Source organism: Capsicum annuum, chromosome 8 (genome assembly GCF_002878395.1).
Source record: "Capsicum annuum cultivar UCD-10X-F1 chromosome 8, UCD10Xv1.1, whole genome shotgun sequence".
Classification (NCBI taxonomy): Eukaryota; Viridiplantae; Streptophyta; class Magnoliopsida; order Solanales; family Solanaceae; genus Capsicum; species Capsicum annuum.
Genome location: NC_061118.1, coordinates 166,783,429 through 166,801,856, shown reverse-complemented (window position 1 = coordinate 166,801,856; position 18,428 = coordinate 166,783,429). Strand labels below are relative to the sequence as shown.

General features: G+C 32.8%; 3 protein-coding genes and 1 long non-coding RNA gene across 4 annotated transcripts in view; 2 read left to right on the top strand and 2 right to left on the bottom strand.

The window, feature by feature from the left end:
* Positions 1–7,246: 7,246 nt before the first annotated feature.
* Positions 7,247–10,363, top strand: LOC107879506 (agamous-like MADS-box protein AGL62). Its single transcript, XM_016726539.2, has 2 exons — positions 7,247–7,801; positions 10,277–10,363. The coding sequence occupies exons 1-2, from the start codon at positions 7,247–7,249 to the stop codon at positions 10,361–10,363; spliced, it is 642 nt and encodes a 213-aa protein (XP_016582025.1).
* A 1,378-nt stretch (positions 10,364–11,741) lies between these two features.
* On the bottom strand, positions 11,742–13,435 carry LOC107879967. Its single transcript, XR_001677141.2, has 3 exons — positions 13,044–13,435; positions 12,368–12,490; positions 11,742–11,967 (listed from the first exon to the last, which is right to left on the bottom strand). It is a non-coding gene; the product is annotated as an uncharacterized LOC107879967 (long non-coding RNA).
* Positions 13,436–14,639: 1,204 nt separating this feature from the next.
* On the top strand, positions 14,640–15,885 carry LOC107840284. The gene is made up of 2 exons (XM_016684106.2): positions 14,640–15,169; positions 15,532–15,885. The coding sequence occupies exons 1-2, from the start codon at positions 14,767–14,769 to the stop codon at positions 15,540–15,542; spliced, it is 414 nt and encodes a 137-aa protein (XP_016539592.2). The 5' UTR covers positions 14,640–14,766; the 3' UTR covers positions 15,543–15,885.
* A 361-nt stretch (positions 15,886–16,246) lies between these two features.
* Positions 16,247–18,428, bottom strand: part of LOC107840283 (autophagy-related protein 2) — a 17,853-nt gene continuing 15,671 nt past the window's right edge. The window contains exons 12-15 of the mRNA XM_016684105.2: positions 17,581–17,777; positions 17,052–17,127; positions 16,816–16,877; positions 16,247–16,563 (exon numbers count right to left, since the gene is read on the bottom strand). Of these exons, the coding sequence (XP_016539591.2) occupies positions 17,055–17,127; positions 17,581–17,777 (270 nt within the window). The 3' untranslated portion in view covers positions 16,247–16,563; positions 16,816–16,877; positions 17,052–17,054. The remainder of the gene's footprint in view (positions 16,564–16,815; positions 16,878–17,051; positions 17,128–17,580; positions 17,778–18,428) is intronic.

Here is an 18,428-nt window from a genome sequence, read left to right as displayed (position 1 = left end):
GATGGTGATAATTTTAAAAATCATTTCCTTCAATGAAGCTAATATCAGAGGAGTAAAGTTAAATACAAAATTAAGTGATAAAATGAATTAGAATTTAGAATCTAACCTTTATTTGAATGCAGGATGAAAAGAATTTTTAAAATATAACAAAAAATAATTTCAAGAATCTAATATTTATTTTTTATATCGCGCGAAGCGTGGTCAGGTTCACTAGTATATATATATATATATATATATATATATATATATATATAAAGGAGAAAAATAGAGAAGGTGATGTGGCACCTCTCTATGACCTCCAATTACATTTATCTTTTTTCTCCTTTTTTTGAACTTTTATCTTAATTTTTTTATTAAAAAATTTAATATATACATGGGGTTAGTACAACAAGATTTAATATTTATTATAAATGCAAAATAAATAGCAATTAGGATAGTGAGGAATTATGAAGGGATTTAAGTATGCAGTAAATGAGTACAGTGAAGAATCATACCACGACATGAATTCAAACAATTTCTTCTGTTTTTTTGAAATGAGAAAATCAAACATTTTGGCAATGACGTTTGAACTTCTGGCTTCTTATTTTATACTATATAATAATATATAGCTAAAACTGATTGTAGATACTCAAAAATATGAATACAAAAGATATATCATAGGTGGGCTGCTGCTACAAATAAAAAAAACTAAAAATTACACAAATACACAACTTATATTTTCAATATTACAAAAAATCCTAACTCCCTAAACATATTACAAAAATCCCACATATACACAAAATGCTATGTATATGTTGGCTATGTTATGTATATTAATAGGAAGAGAGACTAAAGTAATTAAAAAAGTGGGAGAGAATGTAATTACTTTTAAAAGGTTGGTATTTATGTTATTTATACAAAAAAAAAAAAAAAAAAACTCATAGATATTTATTTATAATATTTGTTCACTTTCTTCTCACAAAATTATGTTAAAAAGTATTTTTATTGGTGAAAATGTTTGAAACACATTTTGTTGAATTTGTTAAACAAAGGTTATGTTTATGTATGTAAATGTGATTACCCATTTAGATGTAAAGTTGTATTTCAATTTACATTTTGAATGGAACACAATTGGATATCTCCTGATGTCTTGTTTTTTCAAATGCGGAAATTTTTTTATTATTTTAATATATTTATTCAAAAAAAATTAATCTTCACCGTCGTACATTTTATTAATTTTTGAAAAATATGAAAATATATTAGGCTTTAACATTTTTTAACAAGTTAATAGTCAAATAAATAAAAATTATTTTTATAAGTGTTGGGGTGGAGTGATAAATATTCTTTCATTCTTAATTAAATTATTCTTTCACGTTTGAGCCTTAAGTGGGAAATTATCTTTATAAGTTATCCCCTAATATTTCTTTCATGAATATAATTTTAATTAGGTATCAATATAAGCACTGATTAGCAAATGAAAAAAAAATTAAATAAACGATAATCATTTTCATTGTAATAAAATTTCAACAAAATTAATTAGAGTACATTCTTATTTAATTATTTTGTTACATGATGTTATCTAAATTACAATTTAGTTTGAAGAATTAGTCAAGTGCATGATGAATTTGTTGACTATAATGATCTTTATAATTTTTAGTTTAAATGAAATATATTTAAGAATCGATAATGAAGAGTTGTGGAGATAATTGACTTATATAAGTTTATCTTTTATATCTTAAAAGTTTTATTTTCTTTATGACCACGCGAAGCGCGGGTATGTTGTCTAGTTACATTGTAATACCTCGTACTTTTTCCTAGTTTAAATTTGCTCTTAGAATGTCAAGAACTAGCTTAAAAAATAAATACCATTTTATTCATATGGAATTTTCAAGATTTTGACATTCCATTGTGTAGGAAATTGAACAAGCTTTCCATCGACATAAAATTTGCCCAAATCCGACACCCGGGCGAAGAGTTATGGCCATTTTAGTAAGACAGTGTGTCACCTGAGTCATCAGCGCGTCGCAAAGCCAGACAAATTGAAAATCGTCAAAATCCAGTGATCCTCCGTGATCATAGCCCGTCGCACCAAGGCTCAAAATGGCAATGGTTCTTTTTCAGTGTTCCAACGCGATTCCACCACGTCGCGGTGCCCTTCCGGTTCGCATCCAAGGTGGCAACGCGATACCACCGCGTCGCGCCACCAACCAGTTTTCCAGTCGTCCACTTTCCAGTAAGCTGGCGCGATTTCACCGCGTCGCGCCAGTATGTAAAATTGAGATTTTGTTCAGGTTCCGTTATTTAATTTCAGGGACCATTTGATAATTTTTCAAAGCCCCCAATCAACCTAAATACGGAATTTATACCCTTAATAGCCAAAATTGCTCATTATGTTCACTATTGCTCAAGAACAAAAGCTCTCTCTCTCAAATTAGCAAACCCTAGTCTCAAGAAATCAAGGTCAATTTCAAGAATCCCTTCAAGAACTCATCGAATTAAGGTATGTTAAATGTTGATTCATGGGTCCCTTTCACCCATGAAGTCCAAGAATCCTTTTTCAAAGTACAAAGATTGATGATTTATGATTTTCATGCTTAGATTCAATTCATGTTCATGATGTTAATTGGGTTCCAAATCATGTTTAATTATAAGTTTCCGTGGAATTGAAATAGTTGTATGACGAATTGTATGCTAAAATCCTAGAATTGAAATTGAGTATTGTATTCATGATTACATGTGTTGGTGTGTGAAATAATTCATGCTCCCCACGTGTTTGATAAAATGTCTATGTGAAGAAAATAGTGTCATTGTAACATAATAGCATGTATACCCAAGCATGTACAAGTAGATGCCTTACAAGTGTGTAATAAATTGTCTATGAGAATGAAATAATGTCATTATAGCATGCCAACATGTATTCCCCATTCATGTATAAGTTAATGCGTTACAAGTGGTTGTTGACATGCCTTAATGAGTGAATTACGAACAAGTGAACAGTGTTATGTTATTCAAGATTATGATATGCTTTACTTTTATGCTATCGAGTCCTGGGGTATTTAATACCCGACAATTTAGCTGATTACCTAGAGCCAATGTCAGTTTCAGAATAATCTCAGTCATGCCATGATCAAGAGAATTTCGTCAGTTACAGAATTTAGAAAAACTCAGAAATCTCAGTATCAGTCCAATCCAGTTTCAGTAATCAGTTCAGAAGCTCAGTGGAATTAAGTCAAATAACAGAATTCAGTAGTATTCCGTAAGTCAACGGAACCCAGTAAACTCAGTTAGATCAGCCAGGTAACATGATCAGTAACAGATTCAGCCCAGTCTAGTACAGATTAAGAATCAGTCCAGAGTTTATTTAGTTGGGAGTAGGATTCAGCACCGAGCGAGAGCAGGGATGACAGTTTTCCCGTTAGTTAGGCAGAGTCGTTAGTAGCAGTCCTTGTACTCTAGAATGCGTAGTCAACGCAGGATGAGGAGTCACCTGTCAGCTTAAGGCTTGGCTATCTCCCAAGGGTCACCCGTCAAATTAGGCTTGACTTCCTATTCAGGGTCATCCGTCAGATAGGCTTGACCATAGCAGTGTCTTTACCCGTGGTACGGTACTATTATCTTTCCAACTGGGGTTACGGGTTGGACCCCACTAGTTCAGATTCGGGGCATGTCAGTTAGATGATTACTTCCCACACTTTCAGTTTCAGTCTCAGTCTTCAGAATAGAACTCAGTTCAAAATTTCAGAAATCAGGACTGTCAGATACAGTCACTCAGCTCAGTAAAGAACTCAGATAGTTCTACAAATTCAGGACTGTTAGATTAAGTCAATTAGCACCAGTATCAGTAGATTCAGAGATCACCCGCTAGACAAGCCAGATTTCAGGGGTCACCCATTAGATAGGATCGACCCCACAACAATTATCAGTAATCCAGTGCTAGTAGACTCAATTATCAGTAATACAGATTATCAGTGATCTCAGATTATCAGTATAACCAGTTATCAGTTATCAGATTCAGTTCTAGTATACTCAGTCACAATATGTGTAGTATGTTCAGTAGTTACAGATCCTCCATGTATGCTAATCTAGCTCTTGCATATCATTCAGTTAGCTATTATTCATGCATATGACCCTTGCATTTAGCCTTACCTCATCTAGTATACCAGTACATTTTCACGTACTGATGCATACTTTTCTCTTACACTATGGTGTCTTATACCATAGGTTCAGACGCACAGGCTCCCGAGACCCTTAGCAGTTCAGATTCAGCCAGCTGCAGTAGACCTAGCAGTGAGTCCTCATCATTCGAAGATTTTTCTTATTTTATTATTGCATTAGATTTAGTATTTCAGTAGATGGAGTTAGTTAGGGGATTGTCCCATCAACTCCACAGTTCAGACAGCTTAGAGGCTTTTCAGACTAGAGTATTTCCAGACAGTTGTTTTGGTTTTGGTATTGATATACCTTATACAGTTGTATTTCAGTTTTGAACCTTATGGCAAGTTTGCGCCAGATTTTCGCATTATTACATTATATCATGCAGTGTTCAGTTACAGATATCAGTGATGGGTTAGTTTGTGGTCCTTCGAAGTCATAAGTACCGTGTAGCGTCCGGGGTTCAGAATCCGGGGTGTTACATACATATAAGAAGTTCATTATATATTACTACCATATATAAATTAAACCAAATATGCTTCGGGTTTGCATGGTTGATCCAGATAAAACCCGTGGGCATTCAAAATTAGTATTAATATCTAGTTAACCTCAAGTTGTTATGCTTAAGTTGTACGTTTGATCGAGGTCCATGGATGGTTTTCTCCATTGCATCTTCTGCTTTTTCTACTAATATTATTAATATCTATTACCCCTTTTATTATACATTGATGATTATGACTTTCTTGGAAGCTATCCACTTTTTATTTTCAAAAAGTTGCTCATCATTTAGTCCGCACTAAAAGTGTCTTCTTATTTTAGTGCCAATATTAGGACAATCCGATATATTAAAACTTTTGCTATGCGCAGGTTTGGAAAAGGGGCGGATCACAAGAGCCTATTGTACGTACGCAATCTTACGTTACATTTTTCTCAGATGTTGTTTTCACGACTTTAAACTCATGATCTTCTAATCACATGACAACAACTTTACTAATTATTTCAAGTTAAGATTCTCAATTTCTTATTTAGTGGTGAGACTATTATGAAGTAAAATTCATGGTTAAATTATGAAATTAGGACCCAATTTTTCTGGCTACAATTTAGGGAAGAGTCTTGACTTACTGAATATGAGTTGGCATTAGCTTAATCCTTATCTTTCTTTAGTAATGACCCAAGAGTCACTTTTCTTTCCCATTTTGACATTTTAGAAGAGAAAAATAAAAATTCTCTTAATATGCTAATTAAAGAAAGAGAAAAAACATCTTTTTCCCTATGAACTTGTCATCATAATTTATTTTAGCATTTAAACTTAATTTTTGTTTATTTACCTCCTTAACAACTTTCAAATGAATTAAATTTTCCCCTATAGTTGATGTGACAAAAAAAAAAGAGCAAGTGAATTTTTATTTACCCCCCTTCCCCACCCCCACGCCCACCCCCCACCCCACCCCACCACCAACACTCCATTTCTTCATCTTCTTTGTACCCCCACCCCATTTCTTCGTAATTTCTTTTCTATCAAGTCCTAGTTAATCCAAAATTTTATTTTTCGGCAATCAAAAAGGGTTCAAGATTGATGAACAAGTTCGATTCTTGGTCAAGAATTTCATGTCATGCGAATATCATTTATGTCATTTTCAAATTTCGGACTATTTATACCATTTCTGTAGACATTTTTGAGTAAGAAATTGAAAATTTAGGAGTTTTGAAAATTTGGGTTTTGGTTAATATGAAAGAATTTAGATTTGAGATTTTGTGTATTGATGTGTTTTTGTGATCATGTACTTGTATTTAGTTCATTGATGGATTTGCTCAAACTAATTCAAGTTAATTTTGCATTTGATGAAGAAAAAAATTCATTGAAAAAGCTTGTGGTAATGGTGAAAAAAAATAGAAAAAGTGGTGCTTTTATGAGAAGAAGAAGAAGGGGGGGGGGGTGGGAAGAGCGGCGGGTGGGGGGGGGGTGGGGTGGGAGCTGTGAAAGAACGAGGGGAAATACTTCCGCACGAGTACTAATTTGATTAGCATAAATGAGCCTCTTCTGAGCCCTTGAGAAGGGGGTGGGGGTTGTGAAGAAGAAGAAAGAAGGGGGTAGAGTCTATTTTATTTATATAAAATATATTTTTTTATAAAAACTATACTCTTTTATATATATATATATATATATATATATATATATATATATAAAATATATTTTATATATATATAAAAATAATATATATAAAATATATAAAAAGTTAGTGTGTGGGATTATAAAAAATAAAATAAAATAATTCTTACGTGGCAAATGACATGGCACTGATTTGGCAATGACGTGGCGCGTGTGTAGCACACTCTCCGTCGTGAGAGTGGTATTCAGTTTTGAGGGGTGAAAATAATTCACTTTAAAGATGTTAAGGGAGTAAATAAACGAAAGTTAAGTTTAAGTGCTAAAGTGAGTTGTGGTGACAAGTTCGGAAGGAAAAAGATGTCTTTTCTCTTAAAGAAATGCAACACTAAAATAAAGTGATCGATAGGTGGACTGCATAACAGCATAAGTGCAATATGGAAGGAAGGATATACATGCAAACCTTTTTATAACACATTATTTGTTTCGATGTTTTTTTAATTGTAATAGCAAAATAGTGTTATAGAAAATATATAATGTAACATAACATGAAAAATTATTTGATTTCGTGGGAAAACATGATTGTCGTAGTGAAATAATATTACTATAGGGAATGAATGTTATAGAGTATTCCGACTATAATTTATATCGCGCTTAATCTAAAGATTATTTACATTATGAGTTCTTTTTTCCAATTGGTATATATATTTTCTTCTTCTCTTTTATTCTCTAAAGATTTTAGTTTCCAATTGCTCCAAATTTATAAGAAGTTACCATAAATTCTTTTACTGCTTAACAACATTATACTATCAATACTTTCCGAAATTAGTACTAAATTTCTTTCTTACACCTACGTCTAAAATTGGTAAGAAAATATTTTGTGATTCTTGAATGTAAGAAATCTTTGATTTATAAATCAATCAACCTCCTTATAAATTACTATACGTTAACAAACTCCCAATTTACTAAGCCAATATAATTAAACTACTCTTCCTTTCCATCATCACTATGAACGTTAATACTAACACCGTTAAGAAAACTCAAGGGCGTAGGAAAATTGCAATCAAACCAATTGACAATCGAAACAGTAGACATGTTACTTTCTCAAAACGACGTTTAGGTCTTTTCAAAAAAACTAGTGAACTTTGCATATTAACTGGTGCAAAAATTGTTGTTCTGGTTCAGTCGTTAAAGCGCCAGCGTGTTTTCACTTTCGGTCATCCTAGTGCTGATGCTGTCATTGATCTTTACCTCACTGGAAAATCATCATCTTCGTCATTATTGTCATCATTGAGCATTGATGAATTCAACTTGCAACGAAATAACCATTATTATTCTGAGATGTGTAAAGATTTGGAAGAGGAGAAGAAAAAGAAGAAGGAGGAGAATATTGAAGAAGAGAAGTTGGTGAATATTGATAGTAATAATAGTGATAATAATGTGGGATGTTGGTGGTATGAACCAATTGATACTAAGGGTATTGATGAACTTGAAGAATTTATGGTTGCATTGGAAAAATGGAAGAAGAATTTATATTTTCTTTTTTTTGTTCATGAAGTAGTAGTATGTGTTTTTTTTTTTGTTTTTTTTTTTGGGGGGGGGGGGGGGGGGGGTCAAAAATGTTAGGGAAAGGGCAAGAATAGCCACTCGGCTAAAATAATTTCGGCCGAGTGGCCATTGATTTTTAAATTCTAAAATATAGTCATTTAAGCCTTTTTTTGCTACTATCTTCATCATTTTCCCTTTAAATGCTAAGGAGTCGTTTGGTAGAGTGTATAAGAATAATGTAAAATATGATGTGTTAGTAATGTTTGTGTTAGCTATGCTTGCATTAGTTATGCTTGTGTTTTTCTTATGCAGTGTTTGGTTTGATGTATTAAAAATAACATGAATTAAATAATTTCTTTAAAAAAAAAATTACAAAAATATCCTTCATATATATGTTAGAAAGAATGTGAAATTTTTTTTGTGGGATAATAGTGTCTTTAATCATGTTAATGCATGTATTGGATCCATTGCATTGCTAATACCATGGATTTTGAGATATTAGTAATACACACCTTAATACACAATAGAGTGTATAACTAATGCAAGCATTAGTTATACATAGGGTGCAAAAGTATACCAAATAAGTTATTAGTAATACACATTAAACTAATACATGCATTTGTTTTCTATTACACTCTACCAAACGACCCCTAAGTAAATAGTATAAGCCCATTTCAGATTAGAGGATGCATTGATTTCGTCCAACGAACCTTGTAGCCAACACACAACTTTTGACTTTATGGAGGGAGCATAAAAATAGCGAAATGCAAGTAAAACATAAACACATCAATACAATAAAATATTTTTGGAAGAAAGAAAATTAATGCTAGACAATAACTTTAGACAGAACATTTACATTTTTTTTAACACAATAAACTCAGAAAAGTAATGAATTTTGTGTTAACCCCACACTTCTAATTGGTATAGTTTTTCGAACAATCAAATACGATTTTATAACATTATAATTGTTGCTCTTCTTTTTTATCAATCAAATATAATATTTGATATCAAATACATGAATCTTTAATACCAAATACAAATACATATTTTATACAATAATTATATAAAAGTGTATCAATGCGGTATAAAAGTGTATCAATGTGGTATAAAAGTGTATCAATGCGGTACAAAAGTGTATCAATGCAGTATAAAAGTGCATCAATATGGTATAAACGTGTATCAATTGGGTATAGAGACTGCATGCGACCGATGGGTCAAATGGCTAAAAACCAAAATTAAATTGGACCGACAGACTCCAATTATCCAACTTTTACTTGAGTTAGCCATTTCTTTTCAAAATGACCAGGCCGTGTCCTTTTCCCAAAATGTTATTGAATTATATATATATTAAGAATTGAACAAACTGCTTTTGTTTTGATCCAATAATTACGCTACCTAGGTATATATTTGTTACCTAATTATTTTACCTTGGTGCAACTTCTTTTGAATTTCTTCATTTGCTTCTTAAAGGGTTAATCTATTACGTATACATTTACTTCTTTTTTGTCTAATAAAATTTTTAAAACATATACGATGGGACGCTTATATATATTTTCTTCTTCTCTTTTATTTTCTAAATATTTTAATTTTTCAATTACTCTAAATTTACAGAAAGTTACCATAAATTCTTTTACTGCTTATTTAATAACCACATTATACTATCAATACTTTCTGAAATTAAACATATGAATAATATGATAAAGTCACTATACCCATTATTATTTTTGTAATAAATATAAATCAAAATGTGATAAAAAATCCGATTGGAGGTACTAGGCATAATGAGTATAATGCACAAATCTGAATTTCTGCCACCCAATGCACCTATAACACTTCTTCGATCGCCAAACATACTTACAGGTAATTCTATTTAATATCATTAATTGGCAACTCAATTTAAATGACAAATAATAAGTTATGTAACAACTTAAATTACATATAAGAAGTTCACTTTATTACCACTATATATAAATTAAACCAAATATATCTAGTTAGCCTCAAGCTGTTAATGCTTAAGTTGTACGTTTGATCGAGGTCCATGAATTGTTTTCTCCATTATATCTTCTGCTTTTTTCCACTAATATTATTAATATATATATATTATCCCTTTTATTATACATTGATGATTATGACTTTTTTTTTGGAAGTTTGTAACACCCCAGCTTAGGAAGAAGTTCCACATCGATAAAACACGGGAGGGATGCTGAGTATATAAATAAGAAAGTCTTACTCCCTAGTGATGTATTTTAAAGCCGTGCGGGCCTGGGTCCAGAGCGGACAATATCACTAGTGGATTAGGCAGAGACAGGGGTCTCTCGGGCCTTCGTGGTTCGGGATGCCCATCGCGGCCAGGCCCCGGCTCGAATCATGACAAAACTATCCACTTTTTATTTTCAAAAGTTGCTCATCATTTAGTCTGCATTAAGAGTGACTTCTTATTGGTGACAATATTAGGACAGTCCGATTTATTAAAGCTTTCGCTATGCGCAGGTTAGGAAAAAGGTTGGATCACAAGAGTCTATTGTACATACGCAATCTTACCTTACATTTTTCCAGATGTTGTTTCCACGACTTTGAACTCATACCCTTCTAGTCACATAACAATTACTTTATCGGCCAGTTATTTCAAGTTAAGATTCTCAATTTCTTATTTGGTGGTGAGAATATTCTCAAGTAAAATTCATGGTTAAATTATGAAATTAGGACCCAATTTTTCTGGCTGCAATTTAGGGAAGACTCTTGACTTACTCAATATGAGTTGGCATTTGCTTAATCCTTATCTGTAGCAGTGAACCAAGAGTCACTTTTTTTTCCCATTTTGACATTTTAGAAAAGAAAAAGAAAAATTCTCTTAATATGCTAATTAAAGAATTAAATGCAATACTAAATAAAGTGATCGATAGATGGACATGCAATATGGAAGAAAGGATATATATACATGCTAACCTTTTTATAACACATTATTTGTTTCGATATTTTATTAATTGTAATAGCGAAATAGTGTTATAAAAAATATATAATGTAACATAACATGAAAAACTATTTGATTTCGTGGAAAAACATGATTGTTGTAGTGAAATAATATTACTATAGGGGATAAATGTTATAGAGTATTCCGATTATAATTTATATTGCGCTTACTCTAAAGATTAATTACATTACGAGTTCTTTTTTCTAATTGGTTATTTTACTCAATTGTGGGAATTTATTGGTTATTTTTATTATTCTTCTTGTTATTTTACTGTATCTTTTAGACTATATCAAAATAGACAGTTTTATAGGTCATTTTACTATATAGTGTAAAATTAAAATACAGACTAGGCAAAACTTAAAGCGTTCTTTTTTTTTTTTTGTGGGGGTCTTTGCTAAACGTGCTAAAGAGCAACAAACATATATTATAAGATGGGGATTTCTTAAATTATGAGTATTAAGACAAAATTTGTTCACCCTATGGGAGACCATAAAAGACCACATTGCCATCGAAATAAACTTGTCCCAGTATCATAAAGGGTTTTTTGTTCTTCTCATCCGGTGTTTGGTATTCTTATTGGAGCTCGACTAATTCGGATTTGCGCCGGATAGGGTCTCATTCGGGGGGGGTAGCGCTCCCAACAGAGTTTTCTCCTGCCCAGGGTCGAGCCCTCGACCTCTGGTTAAAGGGGAGCAGCCCCATCCGCTGTACCACAACCCATGTTGGTAGTATAATAAGGTTTATATATATGGTCCTCTAATCCTCTCATAGCTTGTTTAGATAATTGCTACCTATTGTTTTAGTGTATTATAATGTTAGTGAATATAACATTTTGAATAAATTGTATTATTTCGTTTTGAAATTTTAAATGATAAAGTTTACAATATAAAGACGAATAGCGTGATTATGAAATAAAAAAGTAGAGTAAAAATAAAATATAACTATTAGATAATACATAAGACAAATGACGTGAATACTGATTACACTACCAAATTAGTTTTTACATAAAATAGTAAATTTCATCGTTATATAAGAATGAAACTTAACAATCTGATACAATAAATTTTGAATAATAATTAAAAAATTATATTTAAAGTCACCATATAGTACAATACAAATATCCAATACTCCAAAAGTTGTCCTTTTTTCTTCATCACAATTTTCAGTCAAAGGAATCAGCCACCTGTTAGGCATCCATTTGAAGTTCCACCTGAGATACCCTTCTAATTAATTAGATAAATAAACCATGTGAGCACCAATTTTTCCATCCAATAAATTGGAATCTTTTTTAACTTTTTTTTTTTGGTATCATATTAATCACTAACTAGTCAATCAAATACCTAAACTAGTATTAATAATTTTTGGATGAGTCATTTAAGAATTAAAAAGCAGAAAGGTTGATCACGAGTACATGTGCAATGCCAGTTAAGCCTAGGAGATAACTCCATTTTTTATTTGCTGTAGAAAATTGTAATTACAGCAACCACCTTATCATAAAAATATCTAATTCAACTTTAATGCTTTCATTTGTCGGCGCTACTTTTCCTCATTACTATACTTACTGAGCTATATTAGATTTCTTTTTGAGTTTCCTATCCGGTGTTTGGTACCTGTATTGGAGCCCGATTAATTTGGATTCGCGTCGGATAAGGCCCCATTCGGGGGATAGCGCTCCCAACAGAGTGTTTCTCCATGCACAGGGTCGAACCTGGTTAAGGGTAGAACAGCCCAATCTGTTGCATCATAACTCATGTTGGTGACCTATATTAGATTTCAGTAAAATTGAAGATAGGATCTCAACAAGTTTTACCCTCTCCGTTAATTTTCACTTGTCACGTTTCAATTTTTGAAAGTCAGATTGCATGAACTTTGATTTCATCATAATTAATATGAGAAAGATTGCAACTTATGGTATTTTCTTGTATAGTTTTCAAACATCTACATGTTAAATTTAAAATATTAAATTAATCTACTTTAATTTACAAAGTTTAGTCGAATTAATTTTTATAAAGTAAAATATGACAAGTAAAAGCGAACAATGAGAGTAATTAAAGACACGTAAATCTGAAAAGTTTCATTATAAAGACTTAATTCTTAAGCTTTGCCAATTTAGTATTCTCTAATATGAATTCACGTCGAAAAGTTTTTATAAAGATTTAATTCTTAAGCTTTGCGAATTTAGTGGCCTCTATTATGAATTCTAGAGATAAATCACACACTACATAAAGAGACTGCAGTTTAAGACTTAAACTCAAAATTTTTAATTAAAGATAGGAAGGTATTTACCACGTCAACATTATCTTTATGGTGTACTTCCCATGTTAGTGTTGTGTTGACTGCTTTTTTGGCATAGCCTTTGAACTTTTTCAGATCGATCCCCTGTGTGGATTAGTTTTGCCCAAAAAGATTGCAGAAGTGGGTTGTTAAAGATCTAATGCATGCACTTATGGACCTCAATAAACTGGAGTCTAGCAAAGGTTGCATCTAGGGAAGGCTTATAATGTAAATTTTTTTACATTATTGGTCTGTCTAACCTTTTACAGTTGGTTATGTAGTATTTTTTATTTTTTTTCTAGTTTATCATATCAAATACACTAGACATCATTGTTTCATCAAGAATATGAAATGGTCTACTTGCATCTAATTATCCTACATATCTAACAAAATACAAGACAATTTTACTATTCCACTCGTGACATGCTACCTTCTACCAACACAAATATCGGATTTTTTTTACCATCTTTCCTAATAATACCTCCGATAGAAGTCATAGCCGAGGAGAGGGGGGGGGGGGGGGGGGGTCGTTTATAATACAACAATATCAGACATATTCTGCTTTAATAATTAAGGTTTATGGAAGTATAACCTTAGAGAAAACTGTGGATTTGTCACTGACAGGAAATTTACTATGAATTTCAAATGGCATGATTATACATGAAATTTTACTTGCGCCATATAAAGTGGTGTGTACACAATCTATTCAGAATCGTATTAAACTCCCTTTTTTCTGCCATCTTCATCTTGGAGTGGTAAATAAGTCAACAAAGAAAGCATTAATAATTTAGGAACAGTAAACTCTTAAGAGTAAAAAAAGTTGTGCCTTCTTATACAATGCATCTACCATAACTTTCTAGGTATAGGTGACAAATTTATTTCCATATTTCATGCTTAAATGGTGGCAGATAGATATCACTATCTTATAACAGAGGAGAAAACACATGCAATGCGATTTATTTTAATGGATTCACATGCATTCGATGTTAGATTAAGTTAAAAGTAGTTGTTCAATGAACTACTCACTTTTGAAGAAAAAAAGAATACTACAAAGATAAATAATATATATGATTTTATTTTTTTACATGAACTAAACCAATAAGTGACAGATCTAAGAATTATAATGTATCTCTCTACACAATTTCATGTAACAGTTACAACTAAGACACCTCAACTAGAGGTGGATCGAGAATTTAAATTTAATAGGTTCTATTTTCTTCACGTTCTTACGACTAAATCAACTACACTTCATATTTTTAAAAAAAGTTTTGATGGTTTATCACATATATCTATACTCCATGTCAAAATTGTTGAGCACGCTAGAACCATGTATATACTTCGTCCGTTTCTAAACTCAACTCCAAGCAAGTCGCGGTTGCCTATATGAATCTATACCGTCAACGAGACAAGTGCTTACGTGAACATTTCAAAATATTTTAAATTGTGAAAATTCATTTTAAATTGACTAATTTTGTGTTGACAGTCAATCTATAGCAACGCTTCTTTTTTCGAATTCGAGACTGGCAATGTGAGCAAACTCACACAAAGAGTGGGTTAATATACAATTTTATGTATATGTGCATTAATGTGGTCATAGTCCTTTGAAGATATTTGGTGGTCAAAAGTTAATTACACAATAGACAAGTTCACCCTCTATATAAAGACTAGAAAAACTGCATGTGACTTCTCACATTGACAATTATTAGTGAGATCAGTATTTTCCTTTGAATGGTCCATGGCATGCCTAAATCAACAAGGACTTTGCACAACAATGGGTCCAAGAATCTCATTCTCTAATGATTTCGCTGATACTCAGCAAACATTAAGGCATGAACATGGTTACAAAGAGGCACCAGTTTCCTCCGATTTCGAGTTTTCGGTCTCTGGTTACAAGATGATTCCAGCTGATGAAGTTTTCTTCAAAGGAAAATTGTTGCCCTTGAGAGAGAACAGCACAAAGGCAACAACACTTAAAGATGAACTCCTTGCTACTGATGATGATTATGAAGATATATTTCCATCAGTTGGAAAGGGGAGCTGGAAAGAACGTTTAGGTTTTAAGAGGTCTCCAATTTGTCCAAAGAAAGCTGATAATAAAGACACAAAGATGCCTGATTTCTTCAATGACATTATCACAGGTAAGCCAATGTATTTGAAGTCTTGATTTATTTCATCCACTTAAAGTTAGAAATTTGCAACTAAGAGAGTGATATTGCTCGGATTCTCTAAAAATAATGTTGCATCCTTGTTGGGTCCTCCAAAAATACACTAACTTTTGAAGGATCCGACAAGCACAACACAAAAAGTTTTTGAACTGCCTGAGCAACTTAATTACATATAAATCTCTATGTTATGCAATAATTGATAACCTGATAACAAAGTAACTAACCTACTGTCACAAGTAAAACTACACTAATACTGAGATCCCAATGGAAATAGTAGGAAGTACAAAACTTCACAATATCATACATCAGTCTCTTAATTTTTCTTGTCTTTTCAGGAGCTAATTGAAGATTGAAGAGGGAGGATAAGCAGTGGTAATGATAATGTAGAGTTCTTGGATCCAACAAGGGTGGAAGTTTCTTTTTTCTTTTTGTTTTTTGTCCTCCTTTTGGTTTTTGGGGTGTTTTCAGAGATTTTGAGATTTTTGTTGACTATTAGGAGATTGAAAACTTGTAATCTCTTCGATCATCCATCCTCCACCCCTTAGAGAATTGGACCATCCATGTACAGCGTCGTGATTGTTCTTACGTTGTACAAATATTTTCAAATTTTAACTACTTTTGATGTAATCATATGTATTTGCTTGACTGAACCTAATCTAATAATGCTCCCGTATTGTCATTCTTATGTTTCTGTAGTCTACTCACTTTCAGTTAATCTTGAATTGAGATTTGAGTGCTTCTGGCCTCAGGGAACTTGACAGGAACTTCCTGGAAAATTATGGCAGAAAATACTTTACATTAAACCCTTTTTTTTGTTGTTGGGGGTGGGAGAAGAGTGATGAATCACAGATCTCTCACACGCATATCAGTCCAACTATGATTGAGTTGGATCTAAGGTCAAAATGTGCCACTTATGAAGTGAGGGATACCAATAAAGTTGTCACAATCCAAAAGCCACAAGGAAATGATAGTTGGATCATTAAAATGGATCATCCAATAGATATGAATCATGTCAAAAGAAAATATCCACTTTCAGATATACATTTGCACTGACCTAAGTAACATATTTAACATAAAATTTACTAGTAACACGATACAGAAGATAATTACAAGAAAAAATGTTGTACAGGTGGCAATTCTGCCAGCAAAACCAAGGGAACCAATATATTTACAATTTGAACACAAGACAGCTGACAAGCCGAACGATTGACACTAATGGCAGGCCCAGCCATATGAGCGAAAAAATAAGTTCACCACTGATATTTACATCTTTTGGAAACTGGTAACATCACTCTGATACATTATTTACATGATTACCTGTTTCCTCAGATAAAAGAATCTGTCTAATTGTCCTACGATGTGTACACCTGCCATCGATATAGGAAAAATAAGTTCAAACTTCATGAGCAGAAAAAGAAACCTAAACCAAAACACTGTTATTCCTGTTTATGTTTTAACCTTGATCTCATGATTAAAGAGATGAGAGGGGGAAGAAGGTTGAATTAGTGACAAATGAAAAATTAACTGACTAGCTAAGTGCAAGTCGATAGCTGGGGGTGAAATCAAAGTTTCACCTTTACCAGCCCTTGGACTAACATTTAAATAACCTCTGAACTCACCTATATACAAAACTAAATGCTGGCTTTCAAATTTTGTTGGAGCTCTTGATGGAGACACTTCCCTGTGCAGACAAGAAAAAAATCTATTACTGCTTCTAAACCATTTTAATCATGAAATAAAAGCTTCCAATGTCTTGGTTTGTCATACTGGTTACACTGAAAAATTAGTTGTATAAAGGGATACAACCATGCTGGAAAAGCACCAAAAGATACAAATAAGGATTGAAGCTGCATACCTACTACATGTACTGCTGAGGTGGATTAGTCCCCAAATATTTCTCCAAAGACTCTTTTTTACGCTCCGGATTGAGGCTGCATGGGTAACTATGAGTTAAAACTCCACATGGGAATATAGACACATTGCCAAAGTCACATACGCATTATATCAAGCTGATAGAGCTGAAGCTATGAAATAAATTAAGGAATTGAAGAAGTCATCTTCGCAGGTTGGGAACCAAGGAAAATCTCGAAAGGTTGGAAAAAACTATTCAAAGTTCCTACCTTAAAATTAAAGCCTAGGCAAGACTCTTTTAAGGTAAGATTTCTCAGGAGAGCATGAATCTTCAGTTACTCAAACTAGTTATTTATCCAAAACACAACCACATAAAAAAATGAATTCAACGCATTGAAGTTTGCAAAAAAATTAAATAGCTAAAAAGAGGAAAAAATGCTCAAATATTAATTGATGGTTTTGTTATTCTACCTTGATTAAAAATGGAAGTTAGTTGGCCTACAACACAATAGAGAGAGAGAGAGAGAGCAGACCTGTTCCTTACACCTAAAAGAGCACAATGAACAGCTCGTGCTGTAGCAGAAGCGGGGGCAATGGCTGCTGCTGGAGCTGCTTGGACTGCAGTTGCAAAAGCAGATCCCATTCCAACACCACGCTGATACCGTTTGATGGGAGTGCGTATTAAAGCAGAAGCAGATTTACTGAAGCCATCACTCATACTTTCATAAGCCTGCCAAGATTATAAGAATCAGAATACTTGCATAAGCTTGCCAAGAGTTTCAGGACCATTACATCAGTTGAACTAATAGAGTATATTCCAAACTTCCACAAAATGGAAGCTAAATGCAAGGGAAAGGGATCTGAGGAAAAGGGGCAATGGGAAATAAGAAAATTGCACATTCTTACACTAAGGACATAGAAGGCTTGTAAAAGCTTGCATTTTCTGTTTTGGTCAAGGGCAAGGAATGCTTGTGATGTATATATAGTTCTGGCAGCACTTCCTCCAGTGTGATGTAAGAAGCTACTCTTGCTGCCTCAATTTAAGTTTCCGAAGTGGATATAATTCTTACCTGATACATCACTTCCTCATTTATAAATAGTAGAAACTGCACCTTTGGTAAACCCTTGATCATCAAAGGTCCAACTTCATCAAAAAGGATAATTAACCGACCACTCATGGTGCAACTCTAAAGACTATTCAACTCTTGCATAACGACCCATGCTTAGTCTGTGTGTCATCAACTTAGATTAAGATGGAGACAGGCTTCAAATGGCCTCAATATTTGTTTAGATCGTCTAGTTAATTATCCAAGTCCACAAAATAAAATAGCAAATATTACTAGATATCACTAATTCAGTACTAAGGAATTGTTATATCCCA

Bases quoted from the DNA above. Each gene is read 5' to 3' on its own strand.
- LOC107879506 (XM_016726539.2), top strand. From the start codon at position 7,247: ATGAACGTTAATACTAACACCGTTAAGAAAACTCAAGGGCGTAGGAAA. The intron at 7,802-10,276 runs GTATGTGTTTTT...CGCTATGCGCAG, and splicing joins TTTTTGTTCATGAAGTAGTA to GTTAGGAAAAAGGTTGGATC.
- LOC107840284 (XM_016684106.2), top strand. From the start codon at position 14,767: ATGGCATGCCTAAATCAACAAGGACTTTGCACAACAATGGGTCCAAGA.